General features: G+C 41.3%; 1 protein-coding gene and 1 long non-coding RNA gene across 11 annotated transcripts in view; one reads left to right on the top strand and one right to left on the bottom strand.

Annotated features, from left to right (window-relative positions):
- Window positions 1–435: 435 nt before the first annotated feature.
- On the bottom strand, window positions 436–5,442 carry LOC123580834. Its single transcript, XR_006703485.1, has 2 exons — window positions 5,279–5,442; window positions 436–979 (listed from the first exon to the last, which is right to left on the bottom strand). It is a non-coding gene; the product is annotated as an uncharacterized LOC123580834 (long non-coding RNA).
- USP34 (ubiquitin specific peptidase 34) overlaps window positions 4,796–22,604 on the top strand; it is a 252,897-nt gene continuing 235,088 nt past the window's right edge. For 7 of the 10 annotated variants that reach the window (XM_045446156.1, XM_045446158.1, XM_045446157.1 and 4 more), the window contains exon 1: window positions 5,470–6,006. In XM_045446156.1, coding sequence (XP_045302112.1) covers window positions 5,964–6,006 — 43 coding nt within the window. In that variant the 5' untranslated portion in view covers window positions 5,470–5,963. Of the gene's footprint in view, window positions 4,944–5,394; window positions 6,007–22,604 lie in introns of those variants that run through there. The other 3 variants (XM_045446155.1, XM_045446151.1, XM_045446153.1) reach the window with 2 other exon arrangements.

Raw genomic sequence — 22,604 nt, 5'->3', positions numbered from 1 at the left:
AGATCGTGACCTGGCTGAAGTCGGACGCTTAACCAACTGCGCCACCCAGGCGCCCCTAGTCTGAATATTTTAAACAATTTTTTTTTTTTTTAAGTAGGCTTCATGCCCAGTGCAGAGTCCAGCACAAGGCTTGAACTCATGACCCTGAGGTCAAGACCTGAGCTGAGATCAAGAGTCAGATGCTTAACTGACCGGGGCACCCAGGTGCCCCATTAGTCTGAATATTTTATTTTATATCTTTATTTTTTAAATGTTAATTTATTTTTGACAGAGAGAGAACCACAGCATGAGGGGGGGTGGGGGCGGAGCAGAGATGGAGGGAGACAGAGGATCCGAAGTGGGCTCTGCGCTGACAGTGGGGCTCAACCTAACCAACTTCGAGATCATGACCTGAGCTGAAGTCAGATGCTTAACCAATTGACCCACCCACGCACCTCTAGTCTGAATATTTTAATAAAAACCTGATTGTGTTGCTTACACACTTAAATGCTTTGTATTGCTTTTAGGATCTAGGCCAAAATCTTAACAATGTTTGCAGTGCTCTGTTAAGTCTGGCATGGGCCTTCTCTCCCAACTATGTTCTAGTCATACTGGCTTTATTTCTGTTCCTAGAAAGAAGCAAGGAATTTTGTATCAGGAGTTTTGCATATGCTATTCTCTAGATCTGCACATCACTTCTATTAGTTTTCTATTGCTGCTGAAACAAATTACCACAAATTTATGGCTTAAAACTAAATTTAACAAACATCGTTTTACAGTTTTGTAAGTCAGTAGTCCAACATGGGTTTCATTGGGCTAAATCAAGATGTCAACAGGGCTGGCTGGGTTCTTTTCTGGAGGCTGAAAGGGAGATTGTTTCCTTGTCTTTTCCATCTTCTGGAGACCACCCACATTTCTTGACTCAAGGCCCACTTCCCTTCATCTTCAAAGTCAGGAATGTTGCATCTCTCCAACATTTCATTTCATTTCAATTCATCATCTATCTTGAAAGAGAGAGAGAGAGAGATCACGAACTGGGGAGGGGCAGAGAGAGGCGGGGAGAGAGAAACCCAAACAGGCTCTGCACTATCAGTGCAGAGCCTGACATGAGGCTCAATCCCACGAACCCGTGAGATCATGACTTGAGCCCTAATCAAGAGTCAGATGCTTAACCCACTGAGCCACCCAGGAGGCCCTCTCCAACCATTCTCATGTAGTCACAGTCACAGCTCCCTGTGCCCAAAGCTGGGAAAGGTTCTCTAATTTTAAAGTCTCATGTAAAAAATTGAGTCCACAGGAATAGAAAATAATCTGTCTCAAGGTCCTTATCTGGAAAGTCCCTTTTGCCACTTAAGGTACCATATTCACAAATTCTGGGGATTAGGACATAGGCATGTATGGGGGTTGGGGACATTATTTTAACTACCACACTATTTTTCATGACTGCATTTAGGCTATAAATACTTTATGGTGGCTTTAGAGTTTTGTATTTGTTAGATAACCAAATATCTTATGCAGCAACAAGTAGGCAGTTGCTAGCACCGATTCAGCAGCTCAGCAAAGCCACAAGGGACTCAGGCCTTTTCTTTTTCCACTCTGCCATTTCCGGTGCCTTGGCGTTTGCTTTTTGCTCACAGGTTTATTGTTTCAAGCTGGCTGCTGTTCTCCAGATTTTCGTAACTATATTCAAGAAAGACAGAAGAGGGAAGAGGGGTGTACCAGATCCTGTCACAGTGCTCTGCTCATATCCTCTAGTTCTTATCACTTCAGCATACAGTTGGTGGCCAGACTTCCAACTGCTGGCACCTGCATCTCTATGCCTTCCTGGTTGAGCAAGGAAGCCTGCTTTGCTGCCTGCCCACAACCCCTCCCCTAACAACAATTAAAGAGAGTACATGTAAATACCCAGCTTCCTTGTCCCTTGGGTAGGAGGTTTTGTTTTTTGGGGTGGGTGGAGGGGGGTAGGGTAAGACGATTTTAAGGCACATGTTTTATATTGGTTTGCAGAATTTACCAGGGGGATTAGGCTTCAGTTACCTTTAGGATTAAGGGGCTTGATAATGAATCTTTTATTGGACACTTACTCTCCCAGTTCCTATCTCATTTCTCCACTATCCTACCAATGTTTCTTGGATGCTAACAAAATAAAACTATTTTCACTTGTTATTTCAGGGCTTGCTTTGTGGGGAATCCAAACCAAGACAGACCATCATCATCTTTCCTCCTTCTTTCTTTAAAGCAGACAGTTGGTGCCGTAGTGGCCAGTTTACAACTAGGAGGTGACAAACCAATGTGTGGAAGGTGAAATGGAAATAAACAACTTGGGTTCATAACCTTGAGCCACTGTACCAGTCCTGACTGAACTGTCTACTGCCATTCTTACTTTAAAAATTGTTTATTTGCAGTCTATGTCCCCATTACAAATAAACAGAAATAAAGTAATAATAAAGGTTAGTAAGAGCTGTGAAGGAAACGAAGAGAGTATTATAGAATATTCTAGGGGAGGGGAGTTATTTTTTGAGATGATGTCTAAGTTGAAACTGTGAGGACACAGCCATTTCAAAATTAAGACAGCATGTCCTAGGAATAAACAACATTCACCAAGACCCAGAGCAGAAAAGATTTTATGTTTGAAAGCAGACCAGTGTGGCTGGAATGTAACAAGAGTGAGGTTGGAAACCACAGAGGTTAGGGAAGGCTCAAATAGAGTTTATTCTAAATGCAACAGGAATATTGAAGGGTTTTAGGTAGGGAAGTGTAATAATCCAATTTATTTATAAAAACAATCACTCTAGCTAGTTAAGAACCAAACAGTAGTTTGCTGATCTTATGCACAAAGCATTGGGCTGGGTGCTGTGGAAAGAATAAAATAGCATACTTGCGTCTAATAATGTTCCTAAGTTCCACAAAACAGGGATAAGTGTGGGTGTGAGGGACAAGAGTAAATTCTGCGGTAACTCTGGCCTCTGACAGTAACAATCAGGCTTTAACGCCAAACTCCCGACAAAATCCTGTATTCAGCAATAACCAGAATGCTACGAAGGGCAAATAATTTCTATGGCAAGATTAGTTTTCCAAAGCTGTTTACGTGAGGCTGGTTTTCAGGTAAGGAGCTAGGAATATACTATGTATATATTACAAAACTCAAGAATTAAAAATTTCATAGATTGTATAATTTTACTGAAAGCATGATTCTACCACTAGATGGTGACATGTATACAAAGTATTGAAAACAATCTTAGCTGTTGAAGGTGTATAGTCATTGCTGATTACTGGTCGGAAAATCCAGATTTATAAGGACTTAGGGGTATTTTAGCAGAGATTCTGCTTCATCATACTTTTAGAATGTACAACTTTCAAATACATTAAAATGTCTTGTTGATACAGATACTAAATCAGCACAGAAGAGTGAAAATTCTAGTTAGAAGGCAATCTTGTTTTTCATGGTCTTTTATGCTTTTCTCTGTTAACAAGCAGTTGAAGTAGATAAAGGGTTGTTGGTAAACTATAGCCCATAGGCCAAATCTGGCCAGTTCCATTTCTGTATGGTTTGCAGGTTAAGAATGGTTTTCTATTTTTAAATAGTTGAAAATATCAAGAGAAAAATAGTATTTTGTGACACATGAAAATATGAATTTCAAATTTCAGTGTAAGTTAAATTTTATTGGAACACAGCCATACTTTTTTCACCACGTACTGTCTATAGCTGGTTTTGTTCTAACAGTTGAGTAGTTGTGATAAGGAAGTTGGCTTGTCTATAAAGCCGAAACTATTTACTATCTGGCTCTCTACAGAAAAAGTTTGTTGAGCATTTAAGTGGTGACTGAAGAGCAATGATCATTTATGACAACAATACTCTAGATTCTCAAAGCATTTTATTATTTTATTTATTTTAGAGAGAATCTTAAGCAGGCTCCACGTTCAGCACAGAGACCCAACGCGGGGGCTCAATCTCACGACCACAAGATCATGACCTGAGCTGAAATCAAGAGTTTCAGAGTAGGAGGCTTAACCAACCGAGCCACCCAGGCGCCCCTGTCCCCTTCTTTTATTAGGAATGGGCAATTCTTTCCAAAAGATCCACTCTGCAGATTTCTGCTCACGTTTCACTGGCAAGGACCCAAACATAGGTTCAGCCCTACCATGACTGTTTTAAACCTGTAACAAGTACTCCTTGGGGCTTTCCTGCCAGAGACGAGTCTCTAGCTGCCACCTGAAAAACAGAACAAAATTTGGGTTTGGCAAGTTTCCTTGTGGGCAGGTAAGAGGGGTGGGTGGGAATGGATGCTGGCTGGTCCATCTGCTACGGATGCCAAAAGTCAACTGTGCAGAAACCCGAGTTTTACAGTAAAGATGGGAAGAAGGGGAGAGGATGGCAGAATCTCTCTACAGCTCGGAAATCTCACCTGCTCATATGGAGCAGTGTAAAACAGGTGGGCAGAAACTTTGTAAGAACACTGGCAAGGTGGTCCTGGCATGGAACGACGGTGGGACCCAACCTCGACACAACCTTTAAACCAATTACTAGTCTTAATAGCTGCTTGGGTGACACAGTTATAAGATTACGTACACGCCCTTTCGGTCTCTTCAGTCACATCTCTATAAAACGTACTGGGTATGGAAATCAGTGAGGACGTATTAAGGGCTGGTGTGAGGAAAATTTTCCTAATGCTAACTAGTTAACACTACCAACTTGAGCGGAGTGTCCCCTTTCCTTCCGGTTCTTCATTCTCCGTTTCCCATCTTAATACCCTGGCGATCTGCTCTTCGCAGAGAAGAATGTGCTATTTCAGGTGAAGAGTTGTAGAGTGGCAGGCAATTGGTGCGGGGCCCTCTCGCGTACAAGGGAGGCGATGCCATGTGAACGCTCCTCACTCCGCCATTTCTAGTCACGTCAAGGTGTCTTACTGCTCGAGGACGGATGAGCCTTACAGAATCGAGGGTAGCGATCGACATGCATGCAGGTTACGCCGCCCCTGGGCTGTTCCATTCTCACAAAGCCCCGCGGGGAGAGGGCCGTGTGCCCCAACTTGGGCTGCGGCGTCGCTTCGGCCCGGCTTCTCCGTGAACCCCCTGCCTCCCCCACCCCCCAAAAACCTGAGCGCTGGGAGGGAGGAATCGGCATCAAACCCCCCCTTCGTGGGCCCGGAGGAAAAATGGCGAAGCGCAAGGGCGGGGAACAGGGCGGCGCGAGTGACCCGGCGCTCGCCGGGACCTCGCAGCCCGCGGAGTGGGCCGCTGTGGGCGACGCCGCGCAACCGCGAGCCGCTCGGTGCCTCCGCCATCTTCCCCTACTCACTCGGACTCCCCCCGCGGCCGCGCTGGCTTCGTGTTTCCCTTCCGGCCGCTGACAGAGATCCGGGCTGGGCGGGGTGGGCGAACGCGCCGAGGGGGTGGACCGAGGGCGGGGAGGCCAGACGGAAGAGGAAAGGGAGGGCGGCGAGCCGGCCGCGGCGGGGTGTGGAGCGTGCGGCGTGTGTGCGGAGGGAGAGGTGGGAGGGCGGGAGGCGAAGCGAGGGAAGGAGGCGGAGGAATGAGAGCGCGAGGCGTTTCTCGTCGGCTCCTTCGCTCGGGCGGAAAGAGCCGAGCGCAGCCCGAACGCTCTATTAAAATGGCGGCGGCGTCAGCGGTGGCCGCGGCGTCTGGTCGGTGAAGTGACTCTGCTGCTTCTCTCCCCACCCGCCCCCTCCCTCCCTCTCCCCTCCCCCCGTCCTTCCCCCCCTTCCCCGCCGCCGGCGCCTCCGCGCCCCTCCGGCCTGCGCACCTCCCCTCGCCCCCCTCCTCTCCCCCGCCCGCTCCGGGGACCGCCGGCCCCCTCCCCCATACTCCTGCTCTCCGCCCCGTCCCCGCCGCCGCCCGCCCTCGTCGCCTCCCCGCCCCGCCGGCCGGCCGGCCCCCTCCTCCGCCTCTCTCCCCTCCCCCCCGCCGGTCGGGATCAGTCACTGCGATCCGAAGCGGGGGAGGGGGGGGGCGGCGGCCGAACGATGTGCGAGAACTGCGCAGACCTGGTGGAGGTGTTAAATGAAAGTAAGTAGCCGCGGCGGCGGCCTGTGGGGGTGCACGGTTTGGGGGCCCCGCGCAGCTCCCCGGGCTGCCGCGGCCTGCGGGAGGCGACGGCCGAGTCAGGCGGCGTGCCGGCCTAGCGCCCCGGGAAGGTGCGCGGTGGCGCGGCCGCCGCGGCGCCTCGGGCCCAACCCGGCCCGGTTACCTGGGCGCTCGAGAGGGGGCCGCCCCGGAGCTTTGGCCAGGCAGGGCCTGAGCGGTCTCGCCTCTCGGAAAGTTTCCTCATTACAGGTGTCAATTAACGAAGGCACTAATGAGCCTTCGCCTCCCTCGCCCTGCCGGGAAGGTGAGGGGAGGTGGGGTCCGAGGACGAAGCTTTCCTCCGCAGTCCGAACCTTTCGGCCCTCCGGCCGCCCTCTTTAAATTTCAGCGTGCTGCCGAGGCCTCTCTTACCTGCTAATTTTCATTAAACTCCCTGGGAGGAGGTTGGTGGTTTTCCTCTCCCTTGGGGGTGTGTGGGTGTATGAAACCCTTCTACCGGCCCTGAAATAGCTGAAAATGAACTGTAATAGTCATGATTGGAACCTTCATACCTATTTTGTAAAAAATTAATGATGGTTCTTCGTGTACCGTTCGTCATTTTAATGGTAAATTTTATTATATTAAGGAGAGCACTGTACTACAGATACCATCCCGGGATAGTCATGGCCTGTCTCCTGGAATGAAAGGCCTATTCCTTATACTTTTGATTGTTAAAGAGCGTACCCTGATCTTTTCTAGCCAGATACTTATATTTATTTTATTTCCGACCCTCGTAAGATAGTATTTGAGGCTAAAGAAACAAGCTGTATTGCAGATTAACTACTTCTGGGCCCAAAGGCCTAGTTGGACGAGGTGCATTAGATAAGATTAATTTACAAAAACTTGATTGTTGAGAAAATGCTCATGTAAAGAACTGCTTATGTGGGTTTTGGATTTCTGTTCTGATATTTCCGAAGATTTCCAAACTACCTCTTTTCTAATACGATTCTTTAAAACAATGGTTTTAAAAAATGTTTGTGTTTGAATTTCACTTTATTTATGTGCTTGAATTTCACTTTATTAACCAAATGCAATAAGAAAAGTGTTAGAGTTCTAGTTTACTTTCAACTGGGCATTTATTTTCTGACAGGTGGAAGCAGGTTTTGCACATACTCAAACTGTACTTTGCAATATTTGTGTTACTGTAAATTTTCCTAGAATTTTAAGGTTGTTTTGAGATACTTTTGGTGCAGGTGATTTATGATATGATGATTACATAAGTCTTTAGTACTTATTTCAGTAAACTGTATTTTATATCCCAAACATAAGTTGTGTGGTTATTGTTATAGTAAATTGGGAAGAGCATTATCTTTGCTGTCTAATAAAAAAAATAAGTGCTTTTAATAATGTTTTGGTGTTTTAAAAGTTAACTAGGAAAACCAACTTTAAACATAGTATCTAAAGAAACTAAAGTCTGTTAATCTTTATTACGTTGTGAAAAGAGGCATCATGATAGTTGTTATTGAAAATTATTTGGGAAACCCCTAGAACTTTGCTTAGGAGCACTCAAAAATGCGATGGATTTATGGAAACTTAGAAATGTAGAGAATCTTGAAGTAGAATTTAACTTTTATTACCTTTAGGTATATACAGTTAGTAGAACCAGGTTTGTATAAGCCAGTGGTCTCTAAAAATACTTAAGACGACTTCTTAATATTTCCTCTATTTATTTTTTTATTGTAGAGAGAAAGAAAGTGCCCACACATGTGGGTGTGGGGGGCGAGGGACAGGGAGAGAGCGAGAGAATCCCAAGCCACTCAACGCGGGCTCAATCTCCTGACCCTGGGGTTATAACTGGAGCTGAAATCAGGTTGGCCACTCAGCCAACTGAGCCACCCAGGAGCCCCTCTTAATATTTCCTTAAAAGCTCAGTTTAAAAATTTGCCTCCTGAACACTAATCTCACAATGAAGCTTCCTTTTTTTATTTTTTTAAAATTATTTCAGCAATTTTATTTGTAGGTTATACCAAACTATTACAAGTTGCTTTTTTTCCCTTGTAGTTTTAAAATTGTTTTCATTTTTCTTTTGTGTTGTATGCCAAACATAAGATGTTTAAGTTTCTTAAGAACAGAGGGTATTACTTTATCTCATTATAGTAATAACATTTATCCATGACTGGATAGGAACATGATGGTTGGACCTTGATAAACTTGTTGAATTGAAGTAGGTTATATGTCTTTCTTGTAATCTTGCTCACAATAATTATTAAGTCTGTCCTTTTATTCCCCTAGAGGTTGTGCAAAGATGAGCATCAATTCATCTTTGATTAGATATTCAGAACTAAAGTCCCCAAATAATGTGCTCAGAATTCATCTCTCAGTATATCTCCCCATAAGAGTTTAACCATGACAAGAAAGAAAATGATGTATGTGATGTGTTTCAAGTTGATTTTGAAAAAGAATTATTTAAAAGATACTAAAAACCTATTTCTTGTCAGATTTAAAAATACTGATGAAACTGAAAAGTCTGCCTGGACATATCAGTGTAATATAAAAATGTAGTGTTTTAAATGAAAGGGTAGATAAAATGTGGATAGTATTGTTTTGTATCTTGATGTGCAGAGAGATTTTAATAATGGTAGGGACTTCATATGAAGTGTTTACTTAAAAATCTGGCAGAATGTAATTTAGCTAAAATAAAAATTGGTAACAAAAGGTTGTAAATAGTTTCCTTTTGTCATCAGTTTTTGATGAGAGAATTAACATTACCATTTATATCTCTTGTGCTGGGAATCTGAAGTTGTAAACTCTCCCCATGGAAACATACAGGTACACAGACACAATTTTTCATGCACTGTGAGGACTAATTGAAACCTGTCCATGGAACCAGGCTAAGAACCCCATAATAAGGATCCTTACATCCCCTTTTATTTTTTTATTTTTTTATACATTTTTTTTCTTTTTTTTAACGTTTATTTTTGAGACAGAGAGAGACAGAGCATGAACAGGGGAGGGTCAGAAACAGAGGGAGACACAGAATCTGAAACAGGCTCCAGGCTCTGAGCTGTCAGCACAGAGCCCGACGCGGGGCTTGAACACACGGACTGTGAGATCATGACCTGAGCTGAAGTTGGGCGCTTAACCGACTGAGCCACCCAGGCACCCCTCTCACATCCTCTTTTAAAATACGGTCTTGATAGATATCCTAAAACTTAAAATGACATTTCAAAATAATTTTTGGCTTTAATGTTAGAATAAGCAATCCCAGCACTACTAACATGCTTGAATTTCTCTTTCCCTTCAGTGCTTTGTTTTTAAAAAGACATTGTCAAGGCTTGGGATGTATTAATTTGGCTACTATCAGTTTGTGGGTTCACATTCAGTTTAGGAAATAATTTTCAGTTTTTAATCCTGTGCTTGTTTGGCTGAATTTGTATATTTGCTGCTTTTCTAGATTTTTTGTGAACCACTTTAACTCCAGAGCATTTCTGGATGTTGATGAGAAGTTGGAGGCCTGAATTTACGTTTTGGACCATCATCATAGCTAGTTCACTAGTAAATTGAGGTCATTATTTGCCTTGGTAAGGTAAATTTCTTTGAGAGAAGAGTGAGAATGGCTTAAAAATTTTTTCTTAATGTTTATTTATTTTTGAGAGAGAGAGAGCAAGCAAGCAGGGATGGGGCAGAGAGAGAGGGAGATACATAATCTGAAGCAGGCTCCAGGCTCTGAGCTGTCAGCACAGAGCCTGATGCGGGGCTTGAACTCATGAACCGTGAGATCATGACCTGAACAGAAATTGGACTCTGAGCCACCCAGGCGCCCCGAAAATGGTTTTAAATATAGATGTTATTCTGTGTGTGTGTTTAGTAAATTACAGTTTACCAAATGTAGCAGTTAAGTAGACAATTTATTTGCCCCCCTCCTTAGCCTTGGAGATAGGCAGGAGCAAGCATTGGTACCTAAGTTTTAGAAGCAAAGAAATTGAATCTCTGAAAGGCTAAGTGGTTTGCCAGATAAAGGTCACCTGTTACTTGCTTAGTTAGTAGCCCTATCTAAGCTTGAACTCAAGATACTGTGATAACAGTATTTGCAGAATAATTCTGTTTGTATTATTTTTATTTTTTTTATTATTTTTTTTTCAACGTTTATTTATTTTTGGGACAGAGAGAGACAGAGCATGAACGGGGGAGGGGCAGAGAGAGAGGGAGACACAGAATCGGAAACAGACTCCAGGCTCTGAGCCATCAGCCCAGAGCCTGACGCGGGGCTCAAACTCACGGACCGCGAGATCGTGACCTGGCTGAAGTCGGACGCTTAACCGACTGCGCCACCCAGGCGCCCCTGTTTGTATTATTTTTAAAGCAGAATACTTTATTGAGCAGTTTGTGTTGAGTACTTTATCAATTCTTTGAGGTAGGTACTCACTCTATCACCCCTTCCAGATAAGAGAACCTAGATTTAGAGTTTACATAATTTGCTCAGAGTCACATGACTGTATTTGGTGGAGCCAGGATTTGAACAGGACTTAATCTCAGGTCAGGCTAAAAAAGCCCATGTTCTTAACAGTTATGCTATGCTGTGGAAACTTTGTGATGATCTATTTGAATGGAAGACATTATTATGTTTAACTGACAAAAAATTAGTGTATATTTATGTATTTTAACAATTTCAGGCATGATGTTACTGTAGTTGTGGTAAGATTTTAAAAGTGGTGGTCCTGGGGTGCCTGGGTGGCTCAGTCGGTTGAGCCTCCGACTTCGGCTCAGGTCATGATCTCAAGCTTGTGAGTTTGAGTCTTGCGTTGGGCTCTGTGCTCACAGCACGTAGCCTGGAGCCTGCTTCGGATTCTGTGTCTCCCTCTTTCTCTGCCCTTTCCCCACTTGCATTCTGTCTCCGTCTCTCTCAAAAATAAACAAACATTAAAAAAAAAAAGTGGTGGTCCTTATGTAGCTGAATGGAATCTAAATGTTGTCTGTCAGCAGGGAGCCCTTTAGTAAACCATACATTTCTAGAGTTTTTTTTTTATATCATAAGTATATGAGTGCTAAATAGTTAAATCATTAGTAACATAATATTTTTTGGTTGACCTAGTAATTCTAAAATTTGAACTGATTTTTAAAATTGGAAATCGGATTTTACTATAGTATGAAGTCCCAGATTATGAATTTTTATTTGATGATCTAGCTAAGTCTATATCCTCTTAAACTAATTAATGTTTGAAGTAGTGTTCGTGATTTCAATTCACATATTTTTCTAATATAACTTAGAAACCATAAAGCACTACAAACGTGCAGGATATTACGTAGGCTATCTGCATTGTCAATGATAACTGTTAATAATTAGCTTTAGCACTCTTCGTGAAACATGTTAATGTTACTTGTATGTTTAATGATAGTACCTGTATATCTGATTTCAAAGTATTTGTAATGTGTTGTGTATTATTAAGAATTTTTATATTTTCAGAAAGAGAAAGAAACTTTTCAATCATAGCTTGACCAAGATGTGACATAATCTAGCTAAATGGGTTGGCCTACCTTCTTCTCTCTTTAATTTTTTTGTAATTATGAAGATTGCGTATTCTCATTGTAGACATACTGAAAACTGTAAATCTCATCATCCAGTGATGATTCCTGTTGATGATCACCTTGAAATACTTTTGGTACACATTTATTTTTGGTACACATTTTTAAAATGTTTATTTATTTGTATTGAGAGTGAGCAAGGGAGGTGCAGAGACAGGGAGAGAGAGAGCATATCCCAAGCAGGATCTGTGCCGTCTGCACAGAGCCCATTGCAGGGCTCAAACCCCTGAACTGTGAGATCATGATGAGCTGAAACCAAGAGTCAGACGCTTAACTGACTGAGCCACCCAGGTGCTTCTACACATTTACGTTTAAAAAAAAAAAAAATTTTTTTTTAAAGTTTATTTTTGAGACGATGTGAGAGACAGGGTGCAAGCAGTGGAGGGGCAGATGGAGGGAGACACAGAATCTGAAGTGGGCTCCAGGCTCCGAGCTGTCAACCCAGAGCCTGACGCGGGGCTCGAACTCACAAACTGTGAGATCATGACTTGAGCCGAAGTCGGATGCTTAACGAACTGAGCCACTCAGGTGCCCCTACGCATTTACATTTTTAAGAATGAGATAAATGTAGTTCAATATGTAGCTTGTTTCACCTAATGTTTTATTTGATTGTTTCCTTTATTAACTCTTTTGAAAATACATTTTTTGTCTGTATGGTATTTCATTTTGTATTAGATTTAACTTCTCATTCTTATATGTTTTCAGTTCTTTTATATTATAAAGCTGCAAATGAACATCCTGTACATAAATTTTTAATAACATTTTTTTTAGATAGATTGCAGAAGTGATCACTCAGTCAAAAATATAAGCATACTTTTGTTTATATTGTCTATTTGCCTTTTCAGAAAGGATGTATTGATTTCCACTCTTCCGTATGGGCACTTGTACTGAATATTATCCTTGAAAAAGTGTTATTTTGGCAAAAATTGTAATAGCCAAATACTAGTAAGTTTAAACACTAATGGATGCCTGGGTGGCTTAGTCAGTTGAGCGTCTGACTTTAGCTCAGGTCATGACCTCATGGTTCGTGGGTTCGAGCCCTGCGTGGGCATGGGGCTCCGTGCTGACAACTCAGAGCCTGGAGCCTGCTTCAGATTCTGTGTCTCCCTCTCTCTCTCTCTCTGCCCCTCTCCCTCTCATTCTCTCTCCCTCTTCTCCCGCTCTCCCCCCCCCCCGCCTCACTCCCTCTCCCTCCATCTCCCTCCGTCTCACACACACACACAAATGAACATTAAAAAAATATTTTTTCAAAAATAAAATTATAGAAAAACATTTTTATTGGCTATTTGCATTTTTTAATACATTGCCTGTGTTTTCTCATTTTTCAGGTTTTAATATTTTGTGTTATTACCTGATAACGAGTTTGGTCACTTATTTTTTTTTTTTTTTTAACGTTTATTTATTTTTGGGACAGAGAGAGACAGAGCATGAACGGGGGAGGGGCAGAGAGAGAGGGAGACACAGAATCGGAAACAGGCTCCAGGCTCTGAGCCATCAGCCCAGAGCCCGACGCGGGGCTCGAACTCACGGACCGCAAGATCGTGACCTGGCTGAAGTCGGACGCTTAACCGACTGCGCCACCCAGGCGCCCCGGTCACTTATTAACAATAGCAACCCTTGGTCATATTCACCACATATATTTTTTTCCAGCCCTCCCCTTTATTTATTTACTTACTTAACTTATTTTTGATATAGTGAGAGTTGGGGTGGGGCAAGGAGAGAGAATCCCAGGCAGGCTCTGTGTTGTCATTGCAGAGCCCCACGTGGGGCTTGATCTCACAAACCATGACATCATGACTTGAGCCAGAATACAAGAGTCAGATGCTTAACTGACTGAACCACCTAGGCACCCCCCCCGCCCTTTTTAAAAGTAATCTGTACACCCAGTGTGGGGCTTGAACTCATGACCCTGAGATCAAGAGTTGGATGCTCTACTGACTGAGCCAGCCAGCTACCCCTTTGCTGCTTTTTTTGTGTGCTTTTTCATTTTTGTGTTTTTAATTTATAGATCTTTAAAAAATGTTTTATGTTACAGCTTCTTCTGCAGAGTTGCCTAAAACAATATATGATTATCACATTACCTGCTTAAACTGTTCTAGATCTTCATTGCTTGAAGAAACTAACTTCTTAGTGTGACATATATCATGCATGGCACAATTTGGCCGAAACTCCTCTTCCTAGCTTCACTTCTCACTTTTTTGGTGAGGCCTACTTTTTTTTTTTTTTTTAATGTTTATTTATTTTGAGAGAGAGGGAGAGACAGAATCCCAAGCAGGCTCTGACTGTCAGTGCAGAGTTCATTGCAGGGCTCGATCCTAGAAGTGGTGAGATCATGACCTGAGATCAAGAGTTGGACACTTACCTGACTGAGCCACCCAGGTGCCTCTTGGTGAGGCATTGAACCTTTCCCAGCCTCTCTTAAAATGACTTATATCCTTTAGTTTAGATTAAGAACTTAGATAATAGTCCCTCTTCCTTTTTTTTTCTTTTTTTATTAAGTTTACTTATCTTGAGAGAGAGAGAGCACACATGCGCATGTGCACAAGTTGGGAAGGAACAGAGAGAGAAGGGGGTAGAGAAACTCCCAAGCAGCCTCCGTACGGTCAGCACAGAGCCCAAGACAGGGTTCAAACTCATGAAATGAATTCTGAGATCATGACCTGAGCGGAAATCAAGAGTGGGATGCTTCACTGACTAAGCTACCCAGGCGCCCCTTTTTCTTTCTTTTCTTTTTTTTAAATGAGAATTTCATTTTAATTTTTTTTTTTAATTTACATCCAAATTAGCATACAGTGCAACAGTGATTTCAGGAGTAGATTCCTTAGTGCCCCTTACCCATTTAGCCAGTCCCCCCTCCCACAACCTCTCCAGTAACCCTCAGTTTGTTCTCCATATTTATGAGTCTCTTCTGTTTTGTCCCCCTCCCTGTTTTTATATTTTTGTTTCCCTTCCCTTATGTTCATCTGTTTTGTCTCTTAAAGTCCTCATATGAGTGAAGTCATATGATTTTTGTCTTTTTCTGACTAATTTCACTTAGCATAATCCCCTCCAGTTCCATCCACGTACTTGCAAATGGCAAGATTTCATTCTTTTTGATTGCCGAGTAATACTTCATTGTGTGTGTGTGTGTGTGTGTGTGTGTGTGTGTGTGTGTGTGTGTGTGTATATATATATATATATATATACCACATCTTCTTTATCCATTCATCCATCGATGGACATTTGGGCTCTTTACATACTTTGGTTATTGTTGATAGTGCTGCTATAAACATGGGGGTGCATGTGTCCCTTCGAAACAGCACACCTGTATCCCTTGGATAAATGCCTAGTAGTGCAATTGCTGGGTCGTAGGGTAGTTCTCTTTTTAGTTTTTTGAGGAACCTCCATACTGTTTTCCAGAGTGGCTGCACCAGCTTTCATTTCCAGCCCCCCTTTTTTTTAAAATTAACAACAGCTTTCCTTCCTGAATGATGAACTCCTTACAGTCAGGGCCCATGTTTTCTTCTTTTCCGAGTCCCTCCTATAGTGCCTTGTACAGACTAGGTGCTTAGTAAACATTTTAGTTCATGCAGGGTTTTTGTAGAAGAAGAATGTGATTGCCTAGTTAAATCAGTATTCTTAGGCCTATAGTCAGTAGTGATTTATTTATTTTTTAAACTAAGCTCTACACTTTTCGTGGGGCTTGAAATTACAGCCCCAAGATCAAGAGTTGCATGCTTCACTGACTTGAGCCAGCCAGGTGTCCCTAGTCAGTAGTGATTTAGATATGAGAGTTTCTGGCTGAAGTATGCTGTAGGTGAGGATTATTATCATATATACTGGTTTAAATTATCTTTTTTTGTGAATTACTAGGTATATGCTTATAAAAAAATATCTATCCTAAGTAACTGTTTTCTAAATTAATATGCATTGCAGAAAGGCAGAAATTAGTTGTTTTTATGTAGGTGGTGAGATTTGTGACTGTGGCATGAAATTTAACTAAATTACTTTTATTTAGGAGTTTATATATGAGGAAAACATTGGGCTTTTTATCTTTCATGTGATTAACACTTGTTAATGATATTTTCCTCTCAAATTCCATAGAAATTAAAAACTATCTCCAAAGGTGTTAGTTGAGAATTAATGTAGTGTAAACTGGGCATCTTCTTGCACTTCCCTTACTGTGGTTGAAGACTGGGTATTCTTCCTATCCTGGCTATAACCTCTTCCAGAAAAGTTAAGTTGCTTATATTCTCTGGAAGAACTTAAGCCAGCCCCCCCCCCCCCCGCCCCGTTGCTAGCTATTGCTGATTGGATTCCAGATAGACTCCTGACCTGATGTTGATCAATCAGATTTTTCTTGTGAGAATGTTTGAACTAAAGAGTGAGGTAGCTGTGAGCAGCTGAGCTAGAGTGGGTGCTTTTGCAAGCTGATGGGTAGGAGCAGAAAAGTTGAGGAAGTAGAGACTGCTGTTTGCAGAAGAGAATTGGGGCAATCTGTGGAAATTGTTGACACCGAAGCTCCGTAAAGAGATGGAAAATAATACCGAGGCTAGAGCTCCTTTTGAACTGTCTCCCTTATACATATCATTTGAGTTAATGTTCAAGCAAAAGAGTTTTGATTCTAGTATTGTACCTTGATGACCTCTCCTTATTGGAGCATATACCTAGTGATTCATGAATAAGGTAAAAAAAGCAGTATATATGATATAATCCTCAGGTACAGCATACTTCAGCCAGAAACTGAGTGCTTCATTATAATCTGGTGTAAGTTCTTGGAATGTGTTGGGCAAGTGTCATCAGTAATATTTGGTGGCAGGAGAAAACTTAACTCCTTTTGTTAATTACTTACCTCTCTACCAGGATATTTAGTCTTTTTTTTTTTTAACGTTTATTTATTTTTGAGACAGAGCATGAATGGGGGAGGGTCAGAGAGAGAGGGAGACACAGAATCCGGAGCAGGCTCCAGGCTCTGAGCTAATGCGGGGCTCGAACTCACGGGCCGTGAGATCATGACCTGAGCTGAAGTCGGACGCTTAAGTGACTGAGCCACCCAGGCGCCGCTGTTGAGTCTTTTTAAAAATAATGCAAGTAGCTTTGTTTTTTCTAAAAAAGATAACTGCTTTTTTCAGGAAAAAAAATTTTAGTAAGAAAATTTGGACAATCCGAAGCTCTGCCTACCAAAGAAATTGTTCATGTTTTAGTAAGCATCTCTTTTTTTTAATTAAAAAATTTTTTTTTAACGTTTATTTATTTTGGAGAGAGAGAGAGAGAGGGAGAGAGCATGCCTGTAAGTGGAGGAGAGGCAAGAAAAGGAGACAGAGAATCTGAAGTAGGCCCCATGCTGTGAGTGCAGAGCCCAATACAGGGCTTGAACTCATACGAACCCGTGAAATCATGACCTAAGCCGACTTACTAAGAGTCAGCTGCTTAACTGACTGAGTCACCCAGACGTCCCTAGTAAACATCTCTTAAGTCATTCTTGCTTTCCTTATACATAGCTTTTCTTACATATTTTATGTAAATAAGCTAATTACATGTTATTATTTATTTCTATATCATTTTATTAAGATGTAAGCATCTTTTTATGTTAGTATGCACTTACATTATAATTTTTAATGGCTTCACTGTAATACTCTGTTATTTGGTCCAACTGTAACCTAACCAGTCCTCTGTTGATGGGCATTTGGGTTTTGGTAGGTCTTTGTATAATTGTCTGAATATTACCTTGAATATAGTGTGTGAAGTCAGATTGCTGAGTTGCTCATATAGCATATCTGGAAGGAAATCTGATAATATGCTAAAACTTAACAGTAGGGCATCAGTATATATACTTTATAGTCTTCAAGTGTTTGATTCCAAGGTCTGTGGGGCTCTTTTAGCAATGAACATTAGCAATTCATTAATGTGCTGGTTTTAGGCCACCATAACACAAAATAGGAAGGTACTCATTCTGATTACCGAGACAGGCTCAGTAACCAATCATGAATGTGGAAGTATATGAGCACAAGCTCAATAAATTTAGACTTAAGAAAATGCTAAGATAATAGGGAGTTTGAAGTTGTGTTCGAAGTAAGAGTATAAATAAGGGGACAGTGGGCCCACTGCTTGGTAGAGTGGTATGAAAACAGCAATGGTGGTCAGTAGAATGTTTTTTTATTCTAATCTTATTTTGTTCCCATTTTCCCTTCTAAGAGGAGTCCCCAGACCTATAGGATAAATCATATATTAAGAGGGAATTTAACCTCTAGATTGGTAAGGAATGGTGAGAGCTTTGTTAGTGGTGCTGAGTTAAAAAATCTCCAGGTCTGGGCAGATTCCATCCAGTGAAGATGATAGAGCTTTGGTTGTGTGTGAGTGTGAAGCTGTAGCTAAGTTTCCTGGAGAGCAGAAATTGGCAAATATTGTGAGGTTATTTTTTTCCCCCTTATTTTGGGACTTACAAGAGAAACTTGGGACTTACAAGAGTACTTCCCAGTACTGAATAATCACTTAGTAGAGAGTGAAATGATAATAAAAAATTGGCATGGCCATAACCTAAACCAGTGTCATTTTTTTTTTCTTTGCTTAAGGAACCAATATGATAAAACATGGAAATGCTACTATAGTTAATTTGATTACATCAGTGTGATTGACGGAATCTGCTGCCATCCTGGTGGAAGAGATGAGATGTATTTTGTACATCCTAGATGTATTTTGTCATCCATAGAGGGACTTGACTGACGGCAGGCCACAGGATCTTCTCTTTAGGATTTTCAGTAATGATCCTTGGTTTAGGAACTGTTCCTTGGAGGGCTGGTGCTGGCTGGCTTAGTAGAGCATACGACTCTTGATCTCGGGGTTGTAAGATTGGGTGTAAAGTGGTGACAGGCACATAGGTAACCTGTGTATAGAGTTTGGTGAATCTTCATCTTCCATGATTTCTGGACATCTGCACACAGAAACAGTATGGGACATTCATTGTTACTTTGGCCCAGAAAGCTTTGTTGAGCCAGGTGTCAATGTGCATGTCTGGAGTTCTAATCTCTGGGAAACTTGTGGGTCTCTTTGAGTGCCCAAGGATCATACGTGTTGAAGTCCACACCATAGATGGACTTGTTGATGGTGTGTTCTGTAGTCACTATCTTGTTGATGGCAAAACAGCCCGCCTTCTCCCCATCCTTCTTTGTGGGAGCCTTTCTGCTGGGCCCAAGATGAAAAGTTGAAAACCATTTCTTTTTTTGCTTTTTTGAAAACTATTTCTTAATGTTTGATTTACTGAGTACATTATTTTGTGTGTCTTACTTTCACTTTACCTTCACTCTATGTTTAAATGTTTTATTCAATATATAAAAAATATATTGAATGTTTACCATACGTAAAGCATTGTGCTGGACACTGTGGTAGATATAGAAATACATTTAGATGGATCTCTTATCTTGAGGAGGGTTGGAGTCCAATACAGATGAGGCAATAGGATGGTAATTGAGAGATTGATGTCTGGAATCTGATAGACTTGAATTCAAATGCTATTCATGTCATTTATGGCATCTCTGGCTTTGGTTAAGTTAACCTTTTTGTGCCTTCTTCCTTACTTGGAAATGAGGATGATAATACCTTAATTACATTTGATAGGGATTTTGTGAGGATTAAGTTAGATAATGCATATAAACAATTAACACAGTGAGATATACTGGGATAAACCGTGTGTGTGTGTGTGTGTGTGTGTGTGTGTGTGTGTGTGTGTGTGTGTGTGAGAGAGAGAGAGAGAGAGAGAGAGAGGGAGGGAGGGAGGGAGAGGGAGGGAGGGAGGGAGAGAGGGAAGGAAAAAGGCAAATTCCATAAAGACATGTATAGCTGAAGTGCAGTGGGAGGAGTTTAGTTTTTGGTAAGATTGGAGAAGGCTGCATGGAATTGTTAGAATTTTAGTTGATCTTTGAGCAACTTTTTTTTTTAATGATTAGAATTGGAGAAATGGTTAGTCAAGTTTTGAAGGAATAATAAACATACTATGACTTCTGTGAAACTTAACTGTTTCTGGTTTGTTTTCTATCATTCCTCTAAGATCGTGCACTTAAGCTGTCTCTTTTTTCCTCCAGTGCCTTAAATTCTCTTGAAGCTTCTGCAACCTTGCTTCTGCTTTTTGCCTAAAAACTTTTTTGTCACAGGTCACCAGGGGCCTCCAGTTGGCCAAAGCAAATGGGGAGGTTTTTTTTTTTTTTTTTTTAAGTTTATTTATTTTGAGAGAGCGAGAGAGAGGGAGAGAATGAGCAGGGTAGGGGCAGAGAAAGAGCAAGAGAGAATCCCAAGCACTGATAGTCCAGAGCCTGATGCGGAGCTCGAACTCATGAACCACGAGATCATGACCTGAGTGAAAACCAAGAGTTGTATGCTCAATTGAGTGAGCCACCCAGGTGCCCCATGGGGAAGTTTTTCATATAATTTTTCACATAACCAATGCTTTTCCTTTCTGTTTCACTTAATTAAAAAAAAAAATATGTTTATTTTTGACAGAGAGTGAGCAAGCAAGGGAGAGGCAGAGAGAGAGACCACATCCCAAGCAGGCTCCACACTACCAGTGCAGAGCCAGAAGTGGGGCTCAAACCTACGAACTGTGAGATAATGACCTGGGTGGAAATGCTTAGCCAACTGAACCACCCAGGCACCCCTCACTTAATTTTTTTGGTGTTTATGATTGTATATATGATAATTATATACATCATATATATGGTAAGTTTCCCCATATGTATGTGGGAAGTTTGAAAAATACTGACATACATCAAGAAAACATTTGTAATTACTCTGTTAAAATTGTGGTATATGAGGGTGCCTGGGTGGCTCTGTCCTCTAAGCATTTATTTTGGCTCGGGTCATGATTTCATGGCTCGTGAGTTTAAGTTCCATGTCGGGCTCTGTGCTGGCAGCTCAGAGCCTGGAGCCTACTTTGGCTTCTGTGTCTCCCTCTCTCTTTGCCCCTCCCCACTTGTGCTCTGTCTCTCAAAAATAAATAAATGTTAAGATTTTTTTTGGTATATGTTTATCATTCTATTTTTCTATGAATATATAAAATTGAGTTCATATGTACTGTTTGCTTTTTTTTTTAACGGGCATTTTCTCATATCCTTATGTCTAAGAACAGAATTTAATGGCAGCCTAATTCTAGTCTTTCAATGTAACACGTATTTCACTAGTGTTTTCCTATTAAAAAAAAACCTCTAAACCAAGAAATAACAAAAATGTCCTTAAGCATAGAAATCCGGATTATATTCTGGGTCAAAGGGTAAAAAAATTTTAAGGCTTCTGATTACTAAAAACCTAGAAATATTATACTAACTTATACCCCATCAGTAGTATTTGAGGGTGCTTTTTTATTTGTTAGATATTCTATTTGAAAAAATTCATATAGTAGGGGAAAAATGGATACAGTTACTATCTTAAATTATTTGGTTGCTGCAAGAGTTTGGATATTGAGGATTATTGCATTACTTATATTGACATATTTGGTTTCTGAGTTACAGTATTGAGTTGTCTGTTATTTAGAAAGGCTTTTCTTGGGGCATCTGGGTGGTTAAGCATCTAGACTCTTGATTATGGCTCAAGTCATGATGATCTCACAGTTTGTGAGTTCGAGCCCTGAGTGAGGCTTTGTGCTAATAGTGTGGAGTCCGCTTGGGATTCTCTGTCTCCCTATCTGTCTGCCCTTCCTGGCTTGCTCTGGAATTTATTTTGTTCTAAGTTATGAAGTGGGATCTAGCATTTGCTTTTCCAAAATATTACTCAGTGGTCTTAGCATCTGTCTCTTTCCCAGCAATTTGAAATGCCATCTCTGTTTTACACAGAATTCTTGAGTGCATTCTGGGTCTCTTTTTAAAACTTTTTGTTTATTTTTTTGTTTATTTATTTTGAGAGAGTCCGCACTCAAGGAGGGGACCAGAGGGAGAGGGAATCCCAGGCAAGCTTTGTGCTGTTGGCGCAGAGCTGGTTGTGGGGCTCGTTCTCAAACTGTGAGATCATGACCTGAGCTGAAATCAAGAGTAGAACACTTAACTGACTGAGCCACCCAGGCGTCCTATCATGTGGTTTTAATTTAATCGCTGTGTGTGTATTTTAGTACCTGGTAAGGAGTTATGTACTTTTTTATAAAGTTTTAAAAAAATAATTATTTTTGAGAGTGCACGCGGGAGAGGGGTAGAGAGAGGGGGACAGAGGATCCAAAGTGGGCTCTGTGCTAACAGGCTGACAGCAGCAAGCCTGATGGGGGGCCCGAACTCAGGAACCATGATACCATGATCTGAGCAGAAGCCGGACTCTCAACCAGCTGAGCCACCCAGGTGCCCTAGGAGTTGTGTATTTTTTGAGATAAAACTTTAAAATCCTTTTGTTTGGAGCAGTGTGGGGGGGAGGGGGCGCAGGGGTTGTACAACATTCTCTTGGAATTTTTACTGAAATGCATGTTTATAAAGAGGGACATGAGTTGATATCTTACAGAAATAATCCTGCCCCTTCAGGATGCATGATGTATTTTCCCATTTATATAATTTTTTATATTTGTGAAATTCTGTGGGTTTTTTCCTTTACGTAGGTTCTGCGCATTTCCTTTACATTTATTCCTAGGTATTTTTGTTTCTTGCTTTTATTATAATTCATATATTTTTATTCTTATTTTACTTTATTTTTAGTAACAACTTTATTGATAAATATACTTTAGGTTCACCTATTAAAACTCTACAACTGACTGGTGTTTACTATATTCACAGAATTCTGCAACCATCATCATAATCAATTTTAGAATACTTTCATCACCTCAGAAAGAAACTCCATACCCTTTAACTGTCACCCTCAATCCTCCATCCTTCCACCGTTAAGCAACAATCTATTTTCTCTATATATTTTCATATAAATGGAATCATAATATATTGTCTTTTGTGACTGACTTCTTTCTCTTAGCACATTTTCAAGATTTATCTGTGTGGGAGCACATACCAGAATTTCATTCCTTTTTATGACAATAATATTCCACTCTGTGGAGTTGACACATTTTGTTTATTCATCAGTTGATA

Source organism: Leopardus geoffroyi, chromosome A3 (genome assembly GCF_018350155.1).
Source record: "Leopardus geoffroyi isolate Oge1 chromosome A3, O.geoffroyi_Oge1_pat1.0, whole genome shotgun sequence".
In the NCBI taxonomy this organism is placed as follows: Eukaryota; Metazoa; Chordata; class Mammalia; order Carnivora; family Felidae; genus Leopardus; species Leopardus geoffroyi.
Note: the sequence above shows the minus strand (reverse complement) of the source record. Positions and strands in the feature narration are given on the sequence as shown.